We start from the raw sequence: 22,760 nt of genomic DNA, 5'->3' as shown, positions 1-22,760 counted from the left end.
TCAATCAAATTGATTTGAATCCTCCGCGCTTTTGGCTTCACAAAACCAAGGCCTATACACCTGATCCAAGATGTTTTATAGCGAATAGATTATAATGCAAATACAATTTCCTCAAGTGTCAAGATTTTAAGGAAAAACTTCAAGATTATGAATGATGAACAATCTTCGAGTTTAATTACTTTAATAGATTTGAAAATTGCTGAAAGAAAAATTTTAAATGAATTACTAAACATATAAGTGTCAAACTCTTAAAGAAAAGAGGCTAAATTATTGCCAACATATGGATTGAAAATTATGAACAAGTTTTATGATCAGTGTCGAAGTTTAATTGGGTAATAGAGTCAAATATATATCCTCACATACAACTTTATGATACTAGTTATATTATATTTATAAATGATTCAATTATTACGATGCCTCAAATTGTTTCGCTTTTTCACGTATTTAAAGCAGTCTATAATGTTTTGACGCTTATCTGGACAAAATAGATACAAGTAAAGAAAACAATAATATTTTACAATATTTGTATTTATCAAATCTAAATAGCAGCGAACAATTCAATCCATTTATCGTTATAATGAATTATAAACAAATAAATAACAAGATGATCACAAAGGAAAAATTATATAAATTCTAACTCTAGAACAATTAAAGCTCTTACTGATTATATTGTAGGAGAGTTTGTATTGAAGACACTTAGATTGATGATGCTCTATTCAACACAACTTGATCTCAAACATTATGAAAGTTTATGCCCAAAAATCTTAATTTCCACCTGCTTGGTTCAAACTTTAGAGTCTCCCTATGAAGAAATTTAATAATACGTATGCCTCAGACTATGCAGAGTTCTTTTTAGAGCAATATGAATGGCATCTTGTTTGATTTTATCATCATATATTTATAGATATTCAAAGGGTATCGGTTGCTTAACCAAACATCGCAACCCTTCATAAATAAAACTAACCAATACTAAATATTTAATATGGTTTAAGCACAATTTGGTTGTATTATATTATAATTGGCGGCATATTTGTAATTTCTTTCCCTCGCGCATATATGCCCAGGCCTTCGCTTCATATTGGTCATTATTTTCTTTGCATACATTTCGTGAAATTGAAAACATTTAAGGAACCAGAGAAATCTACAAGCAGATAAATCTTCAGAATTGCGGTTCATCATATTTCTTAGACATTAGTCGAACTTGGCCAAGAACACGCTTATGTTTGCTGCACATACATACTCCTCTTCCGGCTGCATTTCCAAATATGGTATTTCTTCACGTGATGTCCACCTGCATATGAGTCGGTTTCAAATTCTTTCTTTAGCGTTGAAAGCCCTCTTCCAGCCATTTCCTTTGGAGAATATCAGACCTGCAACAAACATTAAACACTATAAGATATAAAGAAAATGTTTGATTATTGAAAATCAACCGCTCAGAGGGCCCCTCCATATATCTTTTATGCTCTCTGACGGCTCTTCCGGCAAACAAATAATTATGTTTATTCCTTCCATATTCGCTAAATATCAACAAAAGATAATCACATGCAAATTTCTGTGTGAACCATGTATGAGAAAATCTAAACAATTTTCATAGACAGCACAGTATTAGGACAGTTTCGGATTGTATTTGAAACTGACTTTGGCTTTTCTTTATTAATCTCATTGACTAAATCGGAGGGCAATAGCATTCTATCGTGGCTTAACAGTAATGATGTTGCAGTTGTTTTGATCCATTAATACGTGAATTTTCACCTCTCGTGGTATCATCTCAAACTGCCTATGCATCTGCCATTACTTCCGCTGGCAATCCTTTTTCATTCTTGTCTGTTACTTCACTTCATCTGCACTTGATGGCACATAGGCGGTAAAGTGATGAAATTTATTTGACATTAAAATGCTCATAATTCTTCAAAACTCCAAGTAAATGCATTTTCCTGTACTCTCACACAAAAGATTCCTGTTATGCATAAAAGTAAAATGCTTACAATCTTTCCCAACTTCTCAAACACAGTCTGCTCCCACTTTGGGCACGTATCCCATCTCATTAATCCGACTGGTAGCATGAAGGCCACAACCTGTTTCTTCCTTGGAAATGAATATAACGTCCTTGTCTCAACACACTTCACAGACTACTCACAACCTTGACATTTCTACCACAGCGAAAAGGATACAATATCTTCATGGAGAAGCTTCTTTTGTACAACACAGATGATGATTCATAAATATTCAACTCTCACATTCACTCAATGGTCCACTATGTATTGTTCATCGAAAACATCTTTTCATAATATGCCTCTAACCAACAACCTGCTTGCAATTGAATGGAATATCAGTATCATTGAATTTAAGATGTTTCTTAATGAAACTCCATAGCATACTGCAGTAGCTACTGCAGACTCAGCATAGACAGCCATATGCTCTAGGCCTTTTAACTTGCACTGATAGTATCTACATAACATGTTTCTGAAGCTTGGCCTCTTTATTTACATTCTGAAAATCAAAATAGGAGCCTGCACTGACAAAGAATTGGGATATCTTGCATTTAACATTCAAAACTAGTCCTCTTCATATTCTTCTTGTCACAATGCTTGGGGTTTTGAAGCATATTGTTTAAACCTTAAATATAAGTATTGGGTAAGATCTAAAAGTTCTCCCTTTTAGCATGACATTTGGGACTCTAAAGTTTGCCGAAATTTTGAGTTCCATCAGATATAATGCAAACATCAGAAACTGCCAAACAAATGCTTTTTTTTTTGCACTGCTTCTAGTAAAACAAGTAACTTCCGTACAACATCGAATCAGACTTAGTCCTTTAAACCACGTCACCAGGACAACCTCATGAACATGTCCTCCACTGCGCGTCATCTAAAACTTCCTCAGCGTCTGCGCATAGTAAGATTACTGACTGCTATTCTTCCAGTCTTAACAGAATCACCGCTATGTTGACATCAATGACAAATACAGTCATGAATGCAACATATCAATACTCTTCAATGCTTAGGATACTCCCCCAAAGTAGTATCATCAGAATTCATGCTAACATAGTGCCAAGGGAGCATCATTCGTATTGGGGTTCTTCTAGTTGACAGCAGAAGGCAGGGTGGTGGTGGCAGAGACGTGTGGGGTCAGGGGAGGGGTCCTTGGTAGTGTTGTCTACCTCAAAGTCCCAAGAGCCATCAAGGGTGTCATCCCATTTCTCCACATCCTTATCCGTATCTTCTTTCCCCTTATCTATACCTTCCCCCAAATTCTTGTCACTCTCCTCAGAGTTGGTATCTTCCTCCTCCTCTTTCTGAGAACGACTAGCCATTTATTTGTATTGACCCCGCGTCTTAGTAATTCTTCCCGACCTTCTTCCATTCCCACAAATTTCCTCATCCAAGTCCCCAATTTCAACCTCCACCATCTTGTCCATTTTAATTTCTTTTGTTAGGCATCGGCTCGAGGGTAAGATTTTGTTTTTCCTACCCTTAACAGGGGTTCGGCTAGGTGAGGGCTAAGGTGTGGGGGCATAGCTACCACTAGTAAATTCCAAATGCAGGGACGGGCCAAAAGGGAGGATGTTATCAATGGCTATCACACGAGGAGGGCAGAGGGCCATGTGAAATTGGAAGAGGCAGAACATGAGCCTTTGGTGGAGAATGGTGAAATTAGCCCCTTTTTTCTTCCTCTCTAACATCTATCACAGTATCTTTAAGGGCGTGCATCAGAAAGAAAGGAATACAAACAAATTCCCTATTGCAAAAATGGTTAAGCAGAGGGAAATGATAAAAGTAATGCACACTGTGTCTAACCCCCAGTGTCAGATACTTCATTATCATCAAACACACATCATCCAAGGGCTCCGAAAGTTCGTCTCTCCTAAAGCCACCATGGTACCGGTCAAGGGCCTCATTCTCTCTGAAGAAACTGGACAGAATCACCTCATCTACCACCTTCGTGATTTTAAGCCATTTCCTGCCCTTCATATCCAACCCTGTCACCATAGCAATAGACTCTTCATTCACCTAAAAAGAAATGCCATTGATAGTCACCCGCCTATCCTTCCAAATGGCGATGAACTATTGCGAACAATTTTCATCATACCCAACCATGGCCTTCATGTAGGGGACAAACCCTCCTTCCTTTAGCATTATCCAGGTGGCCTACCTTTTGGAGAAATCCTTCATCTTTGAGGGCTCCAATCTATTAAGGTCCCCACCCATGGAAAATTTCTCCTGAACAAAATCTCCTTCCACAATCTCAGTAATTCTCATTTGCACCCAGAAAATCGCCAAAGAAGGCCTAAAAATAGAGCAACAGGCGGTTAAAAACTTTTGTTTTCTAGTCTTCACGAGACTGTGAATACAAGAATGTATAGGCCAGTTTGAAATATCATTACAGGGAGTGTGAGGATTTCGCACGTAATACCATAATGATCTAGCCCTGGTATTAATGAGAACGTTTCCCGTAATCATGCCATAACGCCAAACAATAATGGCATTAATTTCAAAGCCAGAATTGTTTATTAATCCACCTTTTTTGTGACCTTTCATGATGCAATCCATATATTTTCCCTTTGCGAAACATCTTGTCAACATTATGGTGACCTTAGCTATCGTAATAATAGCAAGCCCGCCAAAAATGTCCATTTTCTAAAGTCGGAAGGTCATCAAACCTGATTTAGTGGGGTCTTTTCCTTGCAAATGAGGGAATTAACATTCTTGGTTAGCGTTTCCACACTCTTCCAACTTTCTATGTTCACAAAATCAAAACCACACCCGGCCAAGGTGTCTGAAACCGCATTGCCTTCCCTGTAAGTGTGTTGTAAATCATAATGATCCAATTTCATAAAATAATGCCATATGTCCCGCAGGTAGTGTCGCAGGCGCCAACTAGGTTGAGCATTGCCCTAAATAGAATCAAGGACGAGTTTAGAGTCCCTTTCAATGGTAAGTCTTCTAACCTTCATCTCCACCGCAAGTTTTAGCCCCCAAAGTATAGCGGTGGCTTCCACCACATTGTTGGTTCCATGGCCCAAATTTCCCAAGTAAATAACCAGCATATCACCCTTTTTGTCACGTAGCACACCACCACCAGTCGCAAGCCCCTTAAGCGCTGCCCCATCAATATTCAATTTGACAGTGGGACTAGTGGAGGGAATCCAACACGTAGTTTTCTCTCCTGTTGTTCAATGACTTTTATACATTGTTTTAAGTATTATGGCTACTGAAGATTTCCATTTGGAGCAGCTTGATGTTAAAACAGTCTTTCTACATGATGATTTGGATAAGGACACGTATATAGCACAGCCATAGGGTTTTGAGGTCAACAGTAAGCATAACTTAGTGTGCAGATTGCAAAAATGTTTATATGGCTTGAAGCAGGCACCTCGGCAATGGTATCTGAAATTTGACAATTTTATTCATAAGCATGGATGTAGTAGGTGTCATTCAGATCATTGTTTTTATCTTAAGAGGTTGGATGATGACAGCTACATTATTTTATGTTTATATGTTGATGATATGCTTGTAGCTAGGTCTAACATGGATCACATTAAGGGGTTAAAACAACACTTAGCATATTCATTTACTATGAAGTATTTGGAGGCAGCAAAAAAAATCCTTGGCATGAAAATTTGCAAAGATAGGAAGAATAGAAAATTGGCATTATCTCAAGTTGATTGTATTAAGGTGTTGCAACATTTCTCTATGGAGAATGTTGAAGCTGTCAGCACACTTTTACATGGTTATTTGAAATTGAGTAAGGAGATGTGTCCAAAGAGACAAGAAGGAGAGCATAAGATGTCCAAGTGTTACATCCCAATTTTTGACCTAGCTTGAAATATAGTCATTGAGGTTCGCATGAAGTCACTTTGATATAATCTGACAAAATGGTAAGATAGTTGGTTATGATTTCAAGTGAAGATGACATGATAATTGATCATTAATCACGAATTCATGGAATTGAGATGAAAGTTTAACTGTTATAATTATTTATGATTAAATAAAATTATTATTTAATTACGGAGAAATTCCTTGCAGGGAGCATGTCGAAGGGGTGAAAGCATTGTCAGAAAAGAATTAGGCAGGGCATCACCATCACTGGACAGATGGGTAAAAGACCTAGCCAAAATACATCTGCAAGACTTGCATGAGTTATTTAATAATTTAATTAAATAATTGGGTTAAAATATATAAACATATCTCTAAGGATTTTAATATATATTTCATCATAACATTTTAATTAATATTTATAAACGTTCGTATATGTAAAAATGATTTGGCACCATTATAATTTAATTAATAAAGTAATGTTGTTTGTACATATAAGATTTTAATAATGTTCGAATTTTAACAACATTTGAATTATTATTTTCAAGTTATATTCTTTTATGCTTTCCTTATTTTTAATCGATTAATTAATTGGAAATTAGAATCCATTATAATCTTTTAACTTTATGTTCTTGCTTTACATGAAATTTATGATTGGAATTCGTATAGTTTATTGTGACGGATGGAAGCCATACAGTCGAGCTCTTATTATTTATTAATTAAGTGATGTTGCTTATTAGATTTTAATAATTAATATAACTTTTAAAAACCTTTTATCTTCTTTCCTTCTTTCTTTTCCTTTAGCCGATTGATTAAAGATTGGAGTAATCTGTGTAACTGATGGTAGTTGTAAGGTCAGGCTCAAGCTTATTTTATAACCTTCAAACATAACTCAGCAATATATTCTTCCTAGTCTTAGCGTCCTTTACTGTTCTCAATTGTGCAAGTCATATCATATTCGAAAAATCTTTAGCTAGCTTAGAGAACCCAGTGCAAAGGAGACAACAAGTATTTACAGAGCATCTGGCTAAGATTATAGCTGCGGATTGGAAAACTATTCAAGAACCCGAGCCACATTATCACAAGGCCAAGTAACGTAAGACATCTTTTTATTCTAAGGAAAACGTTTTCACTTGCTTTCCTTATTGATAATAATATGCAATCATCCTTGTAAGTCGACCTTGTGACAAATATTTTGTTTCCATTGTATCATCGAACTGTGCATAGAGCCCAACGTAAATCCATTTTTGCCTTTATTTCCTACTATGATATAAGACTCCGAAGAAGCCGTCCATAGTAATTCTCTTAAATTCTTTTATTCTGTTGAAGATCAGTGGATTCACTTAGCCATATTTTTCAAATTAAATCACTAACTGCATGAGATCCGATTATGCTATTTTCAGAATTATTTTCTTAAAATCTATTATCTTTGATAACATTTAAATGTGAAAATTGTTGAGATAATAAACCAGAGCCGGACTAGCAGACTTCTTCAAGCACAAGATTACTTTCAGTCATTTCGTGGTGGAGTCACGTAAGACTTGTGATATGTAATTGTTTTTGAAAACTCGAATTTGTTTCTATCCATCGGTTCTGATTATAACCTTATAACATGTGATAAAATGATACCATATAATGTATAAGTTCATCGAATTAACCCATGCAAGTTTGTCAATTCCTTAGAAACAATGTGGCAGAGATTAATGTATAAAGCATGCCATCCATCTTGTGAAAAGTCTATCATAATCCTTTTTGTCGTTTCCATAGAAACAATATGTCTATGATTAGTGTATTAAGCATGTCACCTTTCTTATTCCTTAATAAGTTTAACAAGTTTTCCCACTGTCATTCATGATAATTACTGCAATGATTTACACCCAGGTTTGAGTTCTCTTTTGTATGTGTGTGTGTGTGTGTGTGTATATATATATATGTGTGTGTGTATATATATATATATGTTAAAAATTTCTTTGAATTATTTAAGAAAGTTATCATCCCAGATAGAATCAATTACATCCTGATATAAGTATAAATAACTAAGAATGATAGATTGAATCCAGAACACCAAGGAATTCACCAGGCTAAGAGCCAAACTATGGTGAAGAAGGTACAAGACATATCAGTAAAGTTAATTTGATGGAACCGAAGAATCACCGGCTAGATGGCCTGATTATGGTAAAGAGGTGGAGTTAATTAATTAGACACTCAATTTTGAGATCTTTAAAGAACATAATTATGTAATCATAGTTTGTGAAATGTTGGATGTATGTATAGTTGACACAACCGGTTGTTCTGAGAATTCCTAACACCAGGGATCCACCCGTCTGTGTAGCCGAGAAAAAGGGTGATGAGGTGAAAGAGAGGAATTTGTAATAATATGAATCAGTATTAGTTATGATAGTTCAATATTTATCATTTAATATGAATTAATTAATAGCTCATGCATATTCCTGTTATGGTGATCTCTTACTACCAAGTTGTATGGCGTGTTATATATCATGATGCCCAGTGGATGGAATGATGTTCCCTATCAATTCCGGGTAGAGAGGGCCTTTCTCGTTAGAGATCTTGTGGGGATATATTATGGTCCGAGGTTGGGTGGCTAAGCCCCTCTCAAGATGTCGTATATGCGTCAAACAAAGATATCATTCATGTTCATGTGAATAAGATTTACCGTTAAAAACAGTAATTCAAAATTTCTTAACTAAAAACTTGAATTACCATCAAATGAAATTACTACAGAGATTGAAAACCACATACCTCAAAAAACTGAGTTCGAATGAAACTAGGGATGCTTCTGCAACCACCCAAGTTAGTCCACAAATACACTATAACAGTTTCATATGATGACTATCATCTACAAATCGCTATCTTTAAAACAAAAGATAATTTTAAATAAATACCACTATATTTTAAATTAGGGCATCACATACCACTGTATCAATTGGGGCATCATTTACCTTCGGCTCATTTAGGGTTTCTGATACCGCTTTCTCACTTAGGGCTTCTGCTACCACGGATTCATCTAGGGCTTCCGATACCACGGATTCAATTAGGGCTTCCGATACCACTGATTCAAATAGGGCTTCCAATACCACGGATTCAATTAGGGTTCTGATACCACTATATCCTTTATTGTTCCAGTCATCTCTCAAATCAATTAGGGCTTTAGATTCCTTTTCCTCTGATTACTTAATCGTGTCAGTATCTCAAGATTAGAAAATACACTTATATTCGTTATTCATATGTATGAAAGTAAAATGATGATAACAATGAAATACTTCAATATAATCTTACCTCATAAATAAAAATGATTATAACTTTTTCCAATAAACAATTAAATGCATGGCCTATCTCTGTCTAACGCATATCCGACATCTTGAGAGAGGTGAAACATTGTCACGGGCTTGACCAGCCAACCTCGAACCACAATATATCCCCACATGATCTCTAATGAGAAAGTCCCTCCCTACCCGGAATTGACAAGGAACATCATTCCATCCACTGGACATCATGATATATAACATGCCATAAGACTTGGCAGCAGGAGTTCACCATAACAGTAATATGCATGAGCTATTAATTAATTCAAATTAAATGATAAATATTGAACTCTCATAACTAATACTGATTCATATTATTACAGATTCCTCTCTTTCACCTCATCACCCTTTTTCTTGGCTACACAGCCGGGTGGATCCCTAGTGTTAGGAATTCTCAGAATAACCAGTTCTATCAACTATACATACATTCAACATTTCAAAAACTATGATTACATAATTATGTTCTTTAAAGATCTCAAAATTGAATGTCTAATTAATTAACTCCACCTCTTCACCATAATCAGGTCATCTAGCCGCTGATTCCTCGGTCCCATCAAATTAATTTTACTGATATGTCTTGTACCTTCTTCACCATATTCTGGCTCTCAACCTGGTGAATTCCTTGGTGTACTAGATTACATCTTTCATTCTCAGTTATTTATACTTATATCAAGATGTGACTGATTTTATCTGGGATGATAACTTTCTTAAATAATTCAGAGAAATTTTTAACATATTCAGATATATATATATACAAAAGAGCACTCAGACCTGGGTGTAAATCATTGCAGTAATTATCATGAATGACAATCGGCAAACTTGTTAAACTTATTAAGGAATAAGAAACGTACCATGATTAATACACTAATCATAGACATATTGTTTCTATGGAAACGACAAAAAGGATTATGATAGACTTTTCACAAGATGGACGGCATGCTTTATACATTAATCTCTGCCACATTGTTTCTAAGGAACCGACAAACTTGCATGGGTTAATTTGGCGAACTTACACATTATATGGTATCATTTTATCACATGTTATAAGGTTATAATCTGAACCGATCAATAGAAACAAATTCGATTTTTCAAAAACAAATACATATCACAAGTCTTACGTGACTCCACCATGAAATGACTGAAAGTAATCTTGTGCTTGAAGAAGTCTGCTAGTCTAGCTCTGGTTTATTATCTCAACAACTTTCACATTTAAATGTTATCGAAAAGAATAGATTTTAAGAAAATAATTCTGAAAATAGCATATTTGGATCTCATGTAGTTAGTGATTTAATTTGAAAAATATCGCTAAGTGAATCCACTAATCTTCAACAGAATAAAAGAATTTAAGAGAATTACTATGGAGAGCTTCTTCGGAGTCTTATATCATAGCAAGAAATAAAGGCAAAAATGGATTTACATTGGGCTCTATGCATAGTTCGATGATACAATAGAAACAAAATATTTGTCACAAAGTCGACTTACAAGGATGATTGCATAATATTATCAATAAGGAAAGGAAGTGAAAACGTTTTCCTTAGAATAAAAAGATGTCTTACGATACTTGGCCCTGTGATAATGTGGCTCGGGTTCTTGAATAGTTCTCCAATCCACAGCTATAATCTTAGCCGAATGCTCTGTAAATACTTGTTGTCTCCTTTGCACTGGGTTCTCTAAGCTAGCTAAAGATTTTTCGAATATGATATGACTTGCACAATTGAGAACAGTAAAGGACGCTAAGACTAGAAAGAATATATTGCCAAGTTATGTTTGAAGGTTATAAAATAAGCTTGAGCCTGACCTTACGGCTACCATCAGTTACAAAGATCACTCCAATCTTTAATCAATCGGCTAAAGGAAAAGAAAGAAGGAAAGAAGATAAAAGATTTTTAAAAGTTATATTAATTATTAAAATCTAATAAGCAACATCACTTAATTAATAATTAATAAGAGCTCGACTCTATGGCTTCCATCTGTTCCAAGAAACTATATGAATTCCAATCATAAATTTGATGTAAAGCAAGAACATAAATTTCAAAGATTATAATGGATTCTAATTTCCAATTATTTAATCAATTAAAAAAAAGGAAAGCATAAAAGAATATAACTCAAAAATAATAATTCAAATGTTGTTAAAATTCGAACATTATTAAAATCTTATATGTACAAACAACATTACTTTATTAATTAAATTATAATGGTGCCAAATCATTTTTACATATATGAACGTTTATAAATATTAAGTAAAATATTATGATGAAAGATATATTAAAATCCTTAGAGATATGTTTATATATTTTAACCCAAATATTTAATTAAATTATTAAATAACTCATGCAAGTCCTGCAGAGGTATTCTGGCTAGGTCTTTTACCCGTCTGTCCAATGATGGTGATGCCCTACCTAATTCTTTTCTGGCAATGCTTTCACCCCTTCGACATGCTCCCTGCAAGGAATTTCTCCATAGTTAAATTATAATTTATTTAGTCATAAATAATTATAACAGTTAACCTTTCATCTCACTTCCATGAATTCGCGATTAACGATCAATTATCATGTCATCTTCACTTGAAACCATAACAGCCAACTATCTTACCATTTCGCTAGATTATATCAAACTAACTTCATGCGAACCTCAACGACTATATTTCAAGCTAGGTCAAAAATTGGGATGTAACGTACCATTCCCCTTGTGGTTCATCGTCCTCGATGAACTTGAAATTGCAACGAACATTATAAAGGAGTATTTTAAAATTGAGATGTAACACCAAGCTACCTTATGCTTCAGCTATAGGAAGCTTGATGTATGCTATGGTATGTACAAGGACGGATATTGCACATGTTGTGGGAGCTATTAGCAGGTATATGAGTCACCCAAGGATTTAGCTTTGGAATGCAATCAAATGGATTCTCAGATGGTTAAGAGGAACATCCAGTAAATGTTTACATTTTGGGGGCTCTACTACTACTTTACAGGGCTATGTTGACTCAGATTTGGGAGGGGATATTGATACCAAGCGAAGTACTACATGTTATGTATTTACTATTGGTGTGGCAGCAATGAGTTGGGTTTCTCAATTTGAGAAGGTGAATACTTTATCCACTATAGAGGTAGAGTATGTTGCTGCTACAGAGGCAGCCAAGGAGATGACATGGCTTCAACTCTTCCTAGAAGAATTGGGACACCCACAAAGGGATAATTATTTGTTTACAGATAGCAAGAGTGTCATTCATCTTGCAAAAAATTATGCTCTGCATTCAAAAAAAAACACATACAGTTGTGGTACCATTTCATTCGGTCATGGAAAATGCTAGAGCCATCATCTCTCCCTGTGTGTGAAGTTGAACCTCAGTGACATGCTCATTATGATCATCCTCCTCATAGTTCTCATCATCAAATTCGGATCCATCACTCTCAACCTCAGAGTCCTACAGTGGGTCTCCTCGTGCTCTAGCCTCCTCCACTACCACTACCTCTGCCTCTCGATCCACCTAATCAACCGACTCTAAGTCTTCATTACTAAAGACAATAGTTACACCGCCCTGGGGGACGGGGTGACGTCGAAACGGGGGGACAAGTTTCCAGGATGGAGGGACAGAGGAGCCTTAATTTGGGGACGGTGGGGGGATGGTGCGAGAAACAAAGAGGGGTGAATATATCTATGCATATGGTACTTAAAAATGCTAGTTATGAAAATATGTATTGCAATATAAGATATAAAGATGTAAAAGAGTGAATACTTGAACATTGAATTGAATTGGAACATCGAACATTAAACATAAATAGTCGAATCTGCAAATAGTGAATATCAGGATGTCCCCCATCATTAATGGAGGTGGTGGAATCTGGTGGCGCCGCTGGGGACAGGGAGACGGAGTCCCCAAGTCTCCGAGATGTCGAGCAAAATGGGGGGGGGGACGCGTCTCCGTGTTACTATACTAAAGACTGAATCATCAACTTCCAGCTTCAATTTGACCTCAAATAGCCAAGACAAGTTGTGCGAGATAACACTGTTGAAAGCATGTCAAATCCTGAAATTTGGCTAAGCTTGGAATTTTTTGAAAACCCCCAAAAACTAGAATCTGCATTTTAACTCCTATGAAGTCTAAACCTATCTCAAACATCCTGAGTATTTATACAAGTAACTTGAAGTATAAAAAATAAAATAAATGCAACTTATACTTAAATGTTATATTTGCAAAAATCCTCCTAGCCCAGAGCTGAAAATTTTATTATTTTTTGTTGGCTGATGGCACAGTCTAAATAGCAGGACTCGGCAAATCAGCCAAGTCAGTTGCCTCGGCAAGTTAGTCAAGACTCGATCAAGTTTGAGTCTCAAGGCAGTTTGCCTCATTTTTCTCGGCTCGCCTCAAGACTCACTTGCCAGACTCCTCAAGTCTTGTAACGTTGGGTAAGACAAAGTGTCAAACCTACTCAAGAGACATTTGCTAACAGTGTCGAGGATTTGAAAAGAAGAGATCATGAGAAGACCTAGTGGTAGGTTGAATTGAGATTTGTTAAGTATCACGGAGATACAAGGGACACTTGATAAGTTAGTCCTTGACAAGATAATGTGTTGTTCAATCAATACATGAAGTAAATAAGACAGTTAGATGAAGCTAAGAGTTAAAACAAGTCAAAATTACAAGCTTGACCAATAATCAATATTGCACGGTCAATGAAGGCGCTGAAGCAGAAGATTAAGGAACTTATATAGAAGTCGAGCAAAACAGTTCATACCAAGTGTTAGTTATTGCCGAGCAAATGTGTGAAGGAGCATGGTAGCAACCGAGCATAGTAATGGTCAAGCGAGCATTTTGATTCCAAGTGAGAAAGTGTATTGTACGTCAAGCTACACAGTGATGATCGAGTTAAAGACCACAGTGATTGCAGTGTGACAACAAAAGTTACAATTTTATGGTGATTTGAATTTGAGGCTGACACAGTTGGAATTTTGATTTAGTCAACGTGCATGGAAGATAAGGATTGATGAGCAAGCATATTTAATGCATGAGGAGAGTTTGTTATGCGATCAAAGCCAAGGTTTTGATCAGAAGTTCCTAGAAGGAGAAGGAGAATAAAAAGATGGAAGGATTCGATGAATCCGACCTAACTCTAAGATCAATAGTGATGTTTAAGCAACAAAAGATCGAAATTACCTATTTAAGGAGGCATAAGGAATGAACTTTAAGGTTGGTTCGTGGTTGATTGGTGATCTTTAGGAGAAGCTGTGAAGAGTAGAACAACAGAGGTAAAGTGTGAAGAGTTTGCGAAGAATGATTGCTTGAGGAGGCGTCAAGTAGATCAGTGATGGAGATGTCAATGAAGGCTAATCAATGCACCAACAGACGAGCAAATGGAGATCTGAATTTACAAAGTGAGTTGTACTTTATAGATCAAACCTACTATTACATTCTAACCATTGTATTAATCAAAATCCTTTACTTAAAGTTGACCTATCAATCATTTTATAAATCCTTTAATCAAGGTGACATTCTAATGGAATGTTCTAAAGTTCTCTAACAAGGCCACTTCTAACAAGGTGATTAAATCCTTTATAAGAGTCACATTTAATAGTATGTTGTATAACCTTTAACAAGGCTGGCTTTTAACCAAGCTCACTTCAAAAGACTGAAAAATTGGTAGCATGTTACTTGGTGGTTTTTCCCAAAATGGGTTTCCACATTAAATCCCGATGTCAAAGTGTTATATTCATGTTACTTATAGAGATAGATAGTCAAATAATTGCATGAAATGTTAAATTGTTGATGTTGTGCTATATAGACCGAGTGGGTATTTGAGATTGATTAATCTGTTTGAAGTGATAAAAAGTTGAATTGGTACATCTGGACCAAAGAATAATAGATTCACCCCACCCCCCTCTAATATTCTAAATCATTATAATAGATATGTGGGACTAAAGCATGATGAATAAACTATGAGACATGTATAATCCATGAAAGTATATTAATATAAGATTTATGTATATATATTGTGGAGACATGAGTGTATATCATTTATTGTAATTTGGTTTATATTTATTGCATATCTATATTCTTTTTTTTTATTGTGTCACACTAAAATTTTCTATGTACAACAAAATTTAACACCCCAAACTCCAATCAAGGTTTTTCAATCAACAGTGTGACAGGTACATGATTTTAGCTTTATGAACTTTGCAAATACTTTCATCGTCCCGTGGCTGCATACCTCTATAAAGCAAGCATTTTTCTTCTTCTTTTTAATATTTCAAGTATCCCTTTAGAGAGGCACCCACTTCATTATGAGACAACATATTTACTTTGTAAAAATACTCACAAGCGTTGACAAACGCATGCATTCCAACACAAAGTAGCATTTTAACTTTTAGATTTCATGTGTCTTTTCACACAACCACACAGCCTCTAATTACAGAAAATTTCTCTCTTCTTAGTAAGTTTAACCTTTTCTCGATCACCTTCTTTGATCCCTATCTCTATGTTTGCAAAGCTCCTATAATTAGCGTTACAAAGATGCCACATATCATAGTTGGAAATATCAAGATTATATCTCCTATAGCATGATATATTGCGAGTCAAACTTGACGAAGCTATAATCGTTGTTAATATAGCAAACAATTTTTTCATTTTTGTGCCCTAATATTATCAGAAAAAAATCTCAAAACTTAGCACAATATTGTTAGCACCAGCAGATACGCAACAAATCGTTTTAGGGCTATTGTGGTAAATAAAGGTACAAAAATCGCATAGTTTATGCTTATTTTTGGTGTCATTTTTTGGTGACGAAAAAATGTTTTGATTAAGTAAAAACAGGTTTTAAAGGACCCGAAACCTTACAACAACAAAGTTCTAGAGAGTAGCATGAGAAAAGAACAACAGAGAGAAGAAACCAAAAACAACATGAAACAAACCCCAGAAAACAAAAAAGAGGTCACAGAAGACAGTGCTGGAAAAGACAGCAAAAGTCCAACAAAGGTACAACAACCGACCAGCTAAGGAGTATTAATCAAATTCACAACCTGGTCCACCAGAGAATGCATGGTTTCAGCAGCAGCTTTCACCTCGTCTTTCTTACTGGTTTCCTCAATCTTCTTCAAATAGGCCCGAGTACGCTTGCTAGGTCCTTGAGAATCAGCCCCTGGGGGAAAATTTTGGCCTTTATCTACCTCATTCTTCTTCAGGAAATTAGTCATATTATCCACCAGTTGTTTAAGCTATTTATCCATGTTACCCAACCTAGTTTCAAGTTTTGACACCTTCCCCTGGATACTGCTAATGTCGTTGTCCATAACCCTCTGCTTAGCTTCCATCACAGGGATCTTGTGCATTAGATTTTTCACTTCTTCCGCATTTCCTATGACCTCCGAAAGCCTATCAATGTGCTGTCCTAAGGTTCTTTCCCCTTTGGCCGTTTTGCTCAATTGTTCCATTTCCTTGTTCAGCAGCACCATTTTATGCTTGAGGATGCCAATGTCCTTCTGAATAGAGCCAAGGTTACCAAATAGGCCTCTAGAGGACCCTTGCCCACCATCGGCAAAATCACCCCCATCAGATTTAGAACCCTGTTCTCCATCATCAGCATAGTCAGAATCCTCATTCAGCTTATTGACATTTTTATTATCCTGTCGCCGCACAGACTTCCTTCTCCTCTCCAAGCGTTGAGCCAGGGGCTCATAATCGGAATGAGGAGAAGCCCTCTCATCATGACAACCCTTGCCCTTTCCTTTACTACCTCCCCTGTTTTTTATATGCTCTCTGACAATTTCTTCAACATAATCACTTTCCCTCTCCCAGTCAGAATCTTCCTTCTCAACATTCTTTTTCTTTTTTTTAGTGCTACCACCCGAACCTTTTTTTGGGCTAACCAGACCCCCTTCGGCCTCATCTTGCGTATCAAAGTCGTAGCCCTTTTCCCGAATACTCCCTTTAGTATCTTGATCACCCACTTTAAGGTTTCTAGGTTTCAAGATTTTTTTTTATTTGAGCACATTCATAATCAATACCACTAAACCTTCATGGTAGATATGTTCTCTAGTCGGGTCACGCTGGATGGCTTGGGTAGAAATGGAATGAGATTGCAACAGATAGGAAGGAAAATTCACCCTAATATCATGTCGAAAATGGTTTGCCAGCACAAAGTGGTAACCATACAATTTTGTATATCTACCATCCAAAGTTAAATATTCCATAATAACAAAGAACAGAAACCGTCATGGACAAGACACAGAAGCCAGGTTAAAAAAAGAATTACCTATCTTAACCGAATGATTTCTTTCTTGTTCAGTCTCGACAAAGTCATCAATCGCCTTATCCGAGATCTTCCTTTCCCTATAAAAATTCATCCCGTCCAAATCCAAACCAGTAGCCTCTGCAATGATCTCTTTCGTGACCTCCATCCTCTGGTTCCCAACCAACATTGAGCCATCCTTCCAAGATTTAACAAACTGGTGCATGATAGCAAGGTTATTACCTTTGAGTCTCTCCATGTAACCAGTAAAATTGCCACGCCTGAGGATGTCCCAAACCTCTAGTTCATTCTTCCATTCTGCACAGCTTGGCGGTTCGACCCATTTCCTCTTTCCCCCCATTATCTCTGCTGCAGATGCACTAGTTTGCTCACACTGAAAACCCCCAAACACTCTGGTGACAAAAAAATGTTGTACACCATTTTCAAACAGCATTCTCAAACTCGAAAAATATAAATTTGCATTGATGTTTGTGGTTCACATAAAATAGTGAACAGGACATCAAATGTAATTCATAAGAGATTTCCACCCTTAGATAAAAACAAACTAAAAGAAAATGTATTAACATCCATAAGTGAAGAAAAACAATAAATTTGACTAGAAGTTAAATCAAGAAAAATTGAAAGGGGATAAAGCGATGTATTTAACCCAAGGATAAAGCAAGGATAATCAGACTTAAAGCTAACAGCTATGCATTTAACCCAAAACTTTGATTAATATATAGTGAATATCTCAAAACACTAATGTGCTACAAATTTGGTGTATACGTGTTTGTTAGTAAGAATATTTTAAGAAATTATATATTTTCAAATGTTCAACAAAGTGTCAATTTATTGCCGAGTCTTTTGTCGAGTTTTGTCGATTCCAAGTTTTTCAAAATATTTGGGTCGGCCAAAATATTGTTGAGTTTGAGTTTTTCAACCTTTCTAAATATTGACGACAAAAAATAACCACAACAAGGTTAAGCATGAATAGCAACTGAGAAATGACATGATTTTGGTTTGAAATTTTTTACATGTAACCGTTTTATGGGTGCAAATTGTTAAATTTTCATAATTAGATTTATATAAACTTTTATTTATATATATAAATATATAATTAATCTTGCAAATATATTTATATACATTCTTGTATAATATAAATAAGTCTTAAAAAAATTTATTTGTATCCACTCTTTTAATATCGAATAGTGTCTGTCTTGCATCATCAATTTGGGGCAGAATGAACGGTACATAAATATAAAATGAGGGTGGCAGGAACAAGAGACACGACCCTCTACGTACGTCGGTCAGAGACATAAAGCAACAGACGTGACCCTCAACCCATCAGTCAAGACGATACGAGAACAGCAAAGACAGCTGACTGACATTCAAAGAATTTAATATGGGTCACGATGAAGATGACCGTCCAATAAACTTTGCACCAATAAGGTTCCTAATCACCTTAGCGACTAGGAAACAAATTATGAGCATCATGCTAGGATATAGGTAATCTAAACAAGAATATAAAACATTTAATTTATGGTAAAGATACACAATCATTTATTTACATTTATATATAATAATATTTAATCAATGAATTTATAAACAAAACTTTAATTTATCATGTATAATAAAGATATATATATATATATATATATATATATATATATATATATATATATATATATATATATATATATATATATATATATATATATATATATATATATATATATAAAATTAATAATCAAAGAGATTGATCATTTATCCCACAGAAGCTATAAACATTAACACAAATAAAAAATCCTAGACAGAATTGATACCCTCTTCCATCAATTCCACACTTGAGGTAAATCGCAAACTAGAAATAATGTGAATTACGCCTAAAATAATTAATAGTAGTATAGTTTCACTTGCATAAATTTCTAAGATTGTATAGAACCATTCTAAACAGCCCTTACCAATAAATATTCTTAGTCAATGCTGACAAATAACAAAATCATGAATGCAAGAGGTTCTTACATGCTAAAAACAGCACTATTACCTTCATATCAAGCTCAATGGTTGTGAGCTGTTGCTCTGCAAAGCGACGCTTCAGAGATACAGCTTCGATTAACAAATTCTGTACAGAAATCACATTTATACATACAATTAAACAGTAAATTAATATTTAAATGAAAAAGTTGTAGAATTAGAAAAATTGACACATTATGACTCCTTGTTCTTACAATAGTGTTATTAGTTGTACTCTTACCTTCATTTCAATTGCATGTTTAAACCGTTGCACATTTAAATTGCCTATCATGTCAGTAAGCCTAGATAATGCTGTTTCCAAATCCTCCTCTTTTTCCATTGATTCAAGCTTCCTCTTACGTTGATCTATTAGAATTTAGATGTAACCATTAGATTGTTATCAAAAACAATCACACTTTAGTTTGTCTTAACTAATTAAGTTTATTTAAAACATGATCCCAATTAATGGGAGAAGACCATGCAGCTGCTTAATCACCCCTAATTAAATGATCATACTTTTTAACACATGATAGGAATAAGGCAGCTGTCACTGACTCTAAGGAAATTATTTGGCCAGTTAGTTTTCTGTGTTTCTATCTATCAGGCATCCTCACACTCTATCTATCAGGCATTCTCATAGATGGTCTCCTATTCAAATTATTTCCCTGCATGAGATGTTTCATACCTATCCGATTAGCCATCTCTTGTCGCTTTCTTCGTTCTAATCTCACATTGTTGACAATATCCTCCTGTAATAACAAATAAGAATTTAATCCTTAAAAAAATCTTTCAATTGAATGACTAGAAATAAATATTAACTGCATCTAAAAGGAAACCAATGGTCTCAACAAATATATGTTATAGCTTCAATCCCCACCCTTTTCCTATGTAGATTTGCTGCTTCATCTTCCAGATGCCTTTGTTCAGTTGATATTGACTTAATATCTTCATCTATTCTTGCAATATGCTCTTCACATTCTCTCCTTTTGCACATAAGTTCATTAACCTCTCTCACATCCACGTCTAAAATAGGGACAATTAAGATTATCCAATATGAGGAAAATATGTTCAAAGAATACAATTTTATGAAGCCATGCAAAGTCAACATATAAACTAACAAGAACATCTTAAGCTAGCACTCACTCGAGGCAAAAAGCCGTGACCCATTTACTGGATTCACACTTGCTGAGATATGCCCTCCATAACGAGATATTGACCAACGATAATGGTTTTCAGGAGTCCACAGATCCATTACTCCCAACTTGTTTGCATCATCTGCTCTACGGTTCGTCTCTTCTGAACCAATGAACTACAAGTAAACAGACAAAGTCCAAATAGCATACAATTAGTTCAATCTTCAACAGAATTAGATATGGGTCATATATCTTGTCAGCAGGGGCTTCAGCTACAATTCCAAGACATGCTGCTTAATTAGATGATGCTAACTCAGAATCTCATTATAAAACACAGTTGTCTTTATCATATACAACATGCATATATATGAATATACCGAATGTTCAAGTGCAGCTTGACTGATTAGAACTTCCTTCACAGCAGACGGGGCCTCAAATACTTCATCAAGCCTTGATGTAATCCCCAGTTTGCGCATCTATATTATGTTATTGAAAGTTAAATATTGCACAGCATAATGACCATGCTGCATACAACAAAGATTTGAAAATATAATAAATCTTACTGCATCTGAGACTGGCAATGGTTTATTTTGCATTTGTCTATTTCCAGTGTAGTTCAGAACAGGAATATCAAATGGTTTCAAATTTTTCACAAGCAAGTCTCGATCATGTGGATCCTGGGTAATGAAGGACTGCAATCAACAAGACAAAAATTATTTTGCATGTACACAAGACATGACACCTCAGTCAAATTTTCAGCAGAGTAAAAAAGGAAAAGATAAAGAGGTGACCATTAAAACTACATTGATAATGAAAATATAACATAATTCTCAACACAGTCTTAGTGCTCTGAAAATTTACAAAAATAAAGTATATGACTTTGTGAACACCCAAATAATAGTCTATTTCTTGGCTAAAGAAGATATCTTGATTATCTGCATGTCTGTGAAATATTCCAGACTTTGACAATTCTTCAAATCTGATTTAAGTTAAGATTTTTGCTCATGTCTTGCTTCATCATTAAGTAATACCGCAACATGCAAACATGCAGATTGAACATGCAAGATAAACAACATAGATTTTCAAGGAATTAATTTGACAATATACAGAGAATCAAAGCTACCCAATGGGTATTCTTGTGACACAGAAATGTATTGGTGTTTACGAACACCTGCTGCTATTACAAATCAGAAAATGCCCAATACCAACATGCTACACACACCCAGAATGCCTCTGTACATAAAATAACAGACCCTATGAAGTTTGGCAAGATAGATCAACAGATCTCCATGAAAACTGATTATGTGCAACTGTGAATCCGGGGATAAATTCAGCAAGTGGACTTATATGGGTTGTCGTCCAAAAAGTCAAAGCCTCTATGGTTTCCATCCTAGGGTTTGCTAAACCTGTAAGCTGAAGCTCTCAATCTCTCAAGGCAAAGTTTCTTTGAAAATAAAAAGTCAAAAATGAATCCTCATTCTATATTTTCCTCCTTTTACAATGCTTTTTCTTTCCAAAAGTAATACTGCATTTTACTTCTCTTTTAATTTACTTTTCTCCCCTCAAAAGTGACTCTACATTATAATTTGTCACTGGCATTATTATAAAGTCATTTTATAAAATAAGACATATCCAGTTGCTGATTAATTAAATTTAAAAAATCTCATAGGCTGTAGGACTATTTAACATTTCAATAATTAATATATTCCCTTAAAATAAACCCAATTAAGCTACAACTAATAATCTCCTCTATGTGGTCACTTGGAGAAAACGGAACATTACAATTCTTCCAGTCCAGCCTCAATACATGGCATAAGCTTAGTTGCCACTGACTCGGAATCCTAACAAGCACTCAAATACAATTTGGGAGACTCTAATAGAAAAGTAAAAGCAAAACAACCAGTGTCTTAGTAGTGAAGTTTTACAATGAAATAACTGGTTTCCAAATATATTTGGCATGATATAAAAGAAAAGAAAAAACTAACTTCGGCAATCAAAATCTATAGTATTCCAAGGTGTTATTTATGTGTTCTTAAGCATCTTGATTTTCTTAGGTTATTAAAGTCATGTTTGCAATCTTGTATTTTAGTGGAGAATTCAGAATACTGCATCAATTTATTTCACAACAATGGACTGATAGTAGAAAGCCTAATGCTATTACAGGAACACCTTCAATAATGAAATTGTCAGTAAGAGAATTGGAGGCTAAACTTGTAATGGCCGACCCCTGTTGTTGAACCATGTTTTTCGCAACT

The 22,760-nt window shown here is 35.2% G+C and overlaps 1 protein-coding gene across 1 annotated transcript in view; it reads right to left on the bottom strand.

Annotated features, from left to right (window-relative positions):
* The window catches only part of SMC5 (structural maintenance of chromosomes 5), a 171,679-nt gene that overhangs the window by 94,655 nt on the left and 54,264 nt on the right, over positions 1-22,760 (bottom strand). The window contains exons 13-19 of the mRNA XM_089831289.1: positions 21,069-21,197; positions 20,883-20,981; positions 20,516-20,681; positions 20,250-20,395; positions 20,058-20,121; positions 19,614-19,738; positions 19,404-19,481 (exon numbers count right to left, since the gene is read on the bottom strand). Coding sequence (XP_089687415.1) covers positions 19,404-19,481; positions 19,614-19,738; positions 20,058-20,121; positions 20,250-20,395; positions 20,516-20,681; positions 20,883-20,981; positions 21,069-21,197 — 807 coding nt within the window. The remainder of the gene's footprint in view (positions 1-19,403; positions 19,482-19,613; positions 19,739-20,057; positions 20,122-20,249; positions 20,396-20,515; positions 20,682-20,882; positions 20,982-21,068; positions 21,198-22,760) is intronic.

This window comes from Cupressus sempervirens, chromosome 1 (assembly GCF_028749045.1).
Source record: "Cupressus sempervirens isolate cs-2001-9-10 chromosome 1, ASM2874904v1, whole genome shotgun sequence".
Taxonomy (NCBI): Eukaryota; Viridiplantae; Streptophyta; class Pinopsida; order Cupressales; family Cupressaceae; genus Cupressus; species Cupressus sempervirens.
Note: the sequence above shows the minus strand (reverse complement) of the source record. Positions and strands in the feature narration are given on the sequence as shown.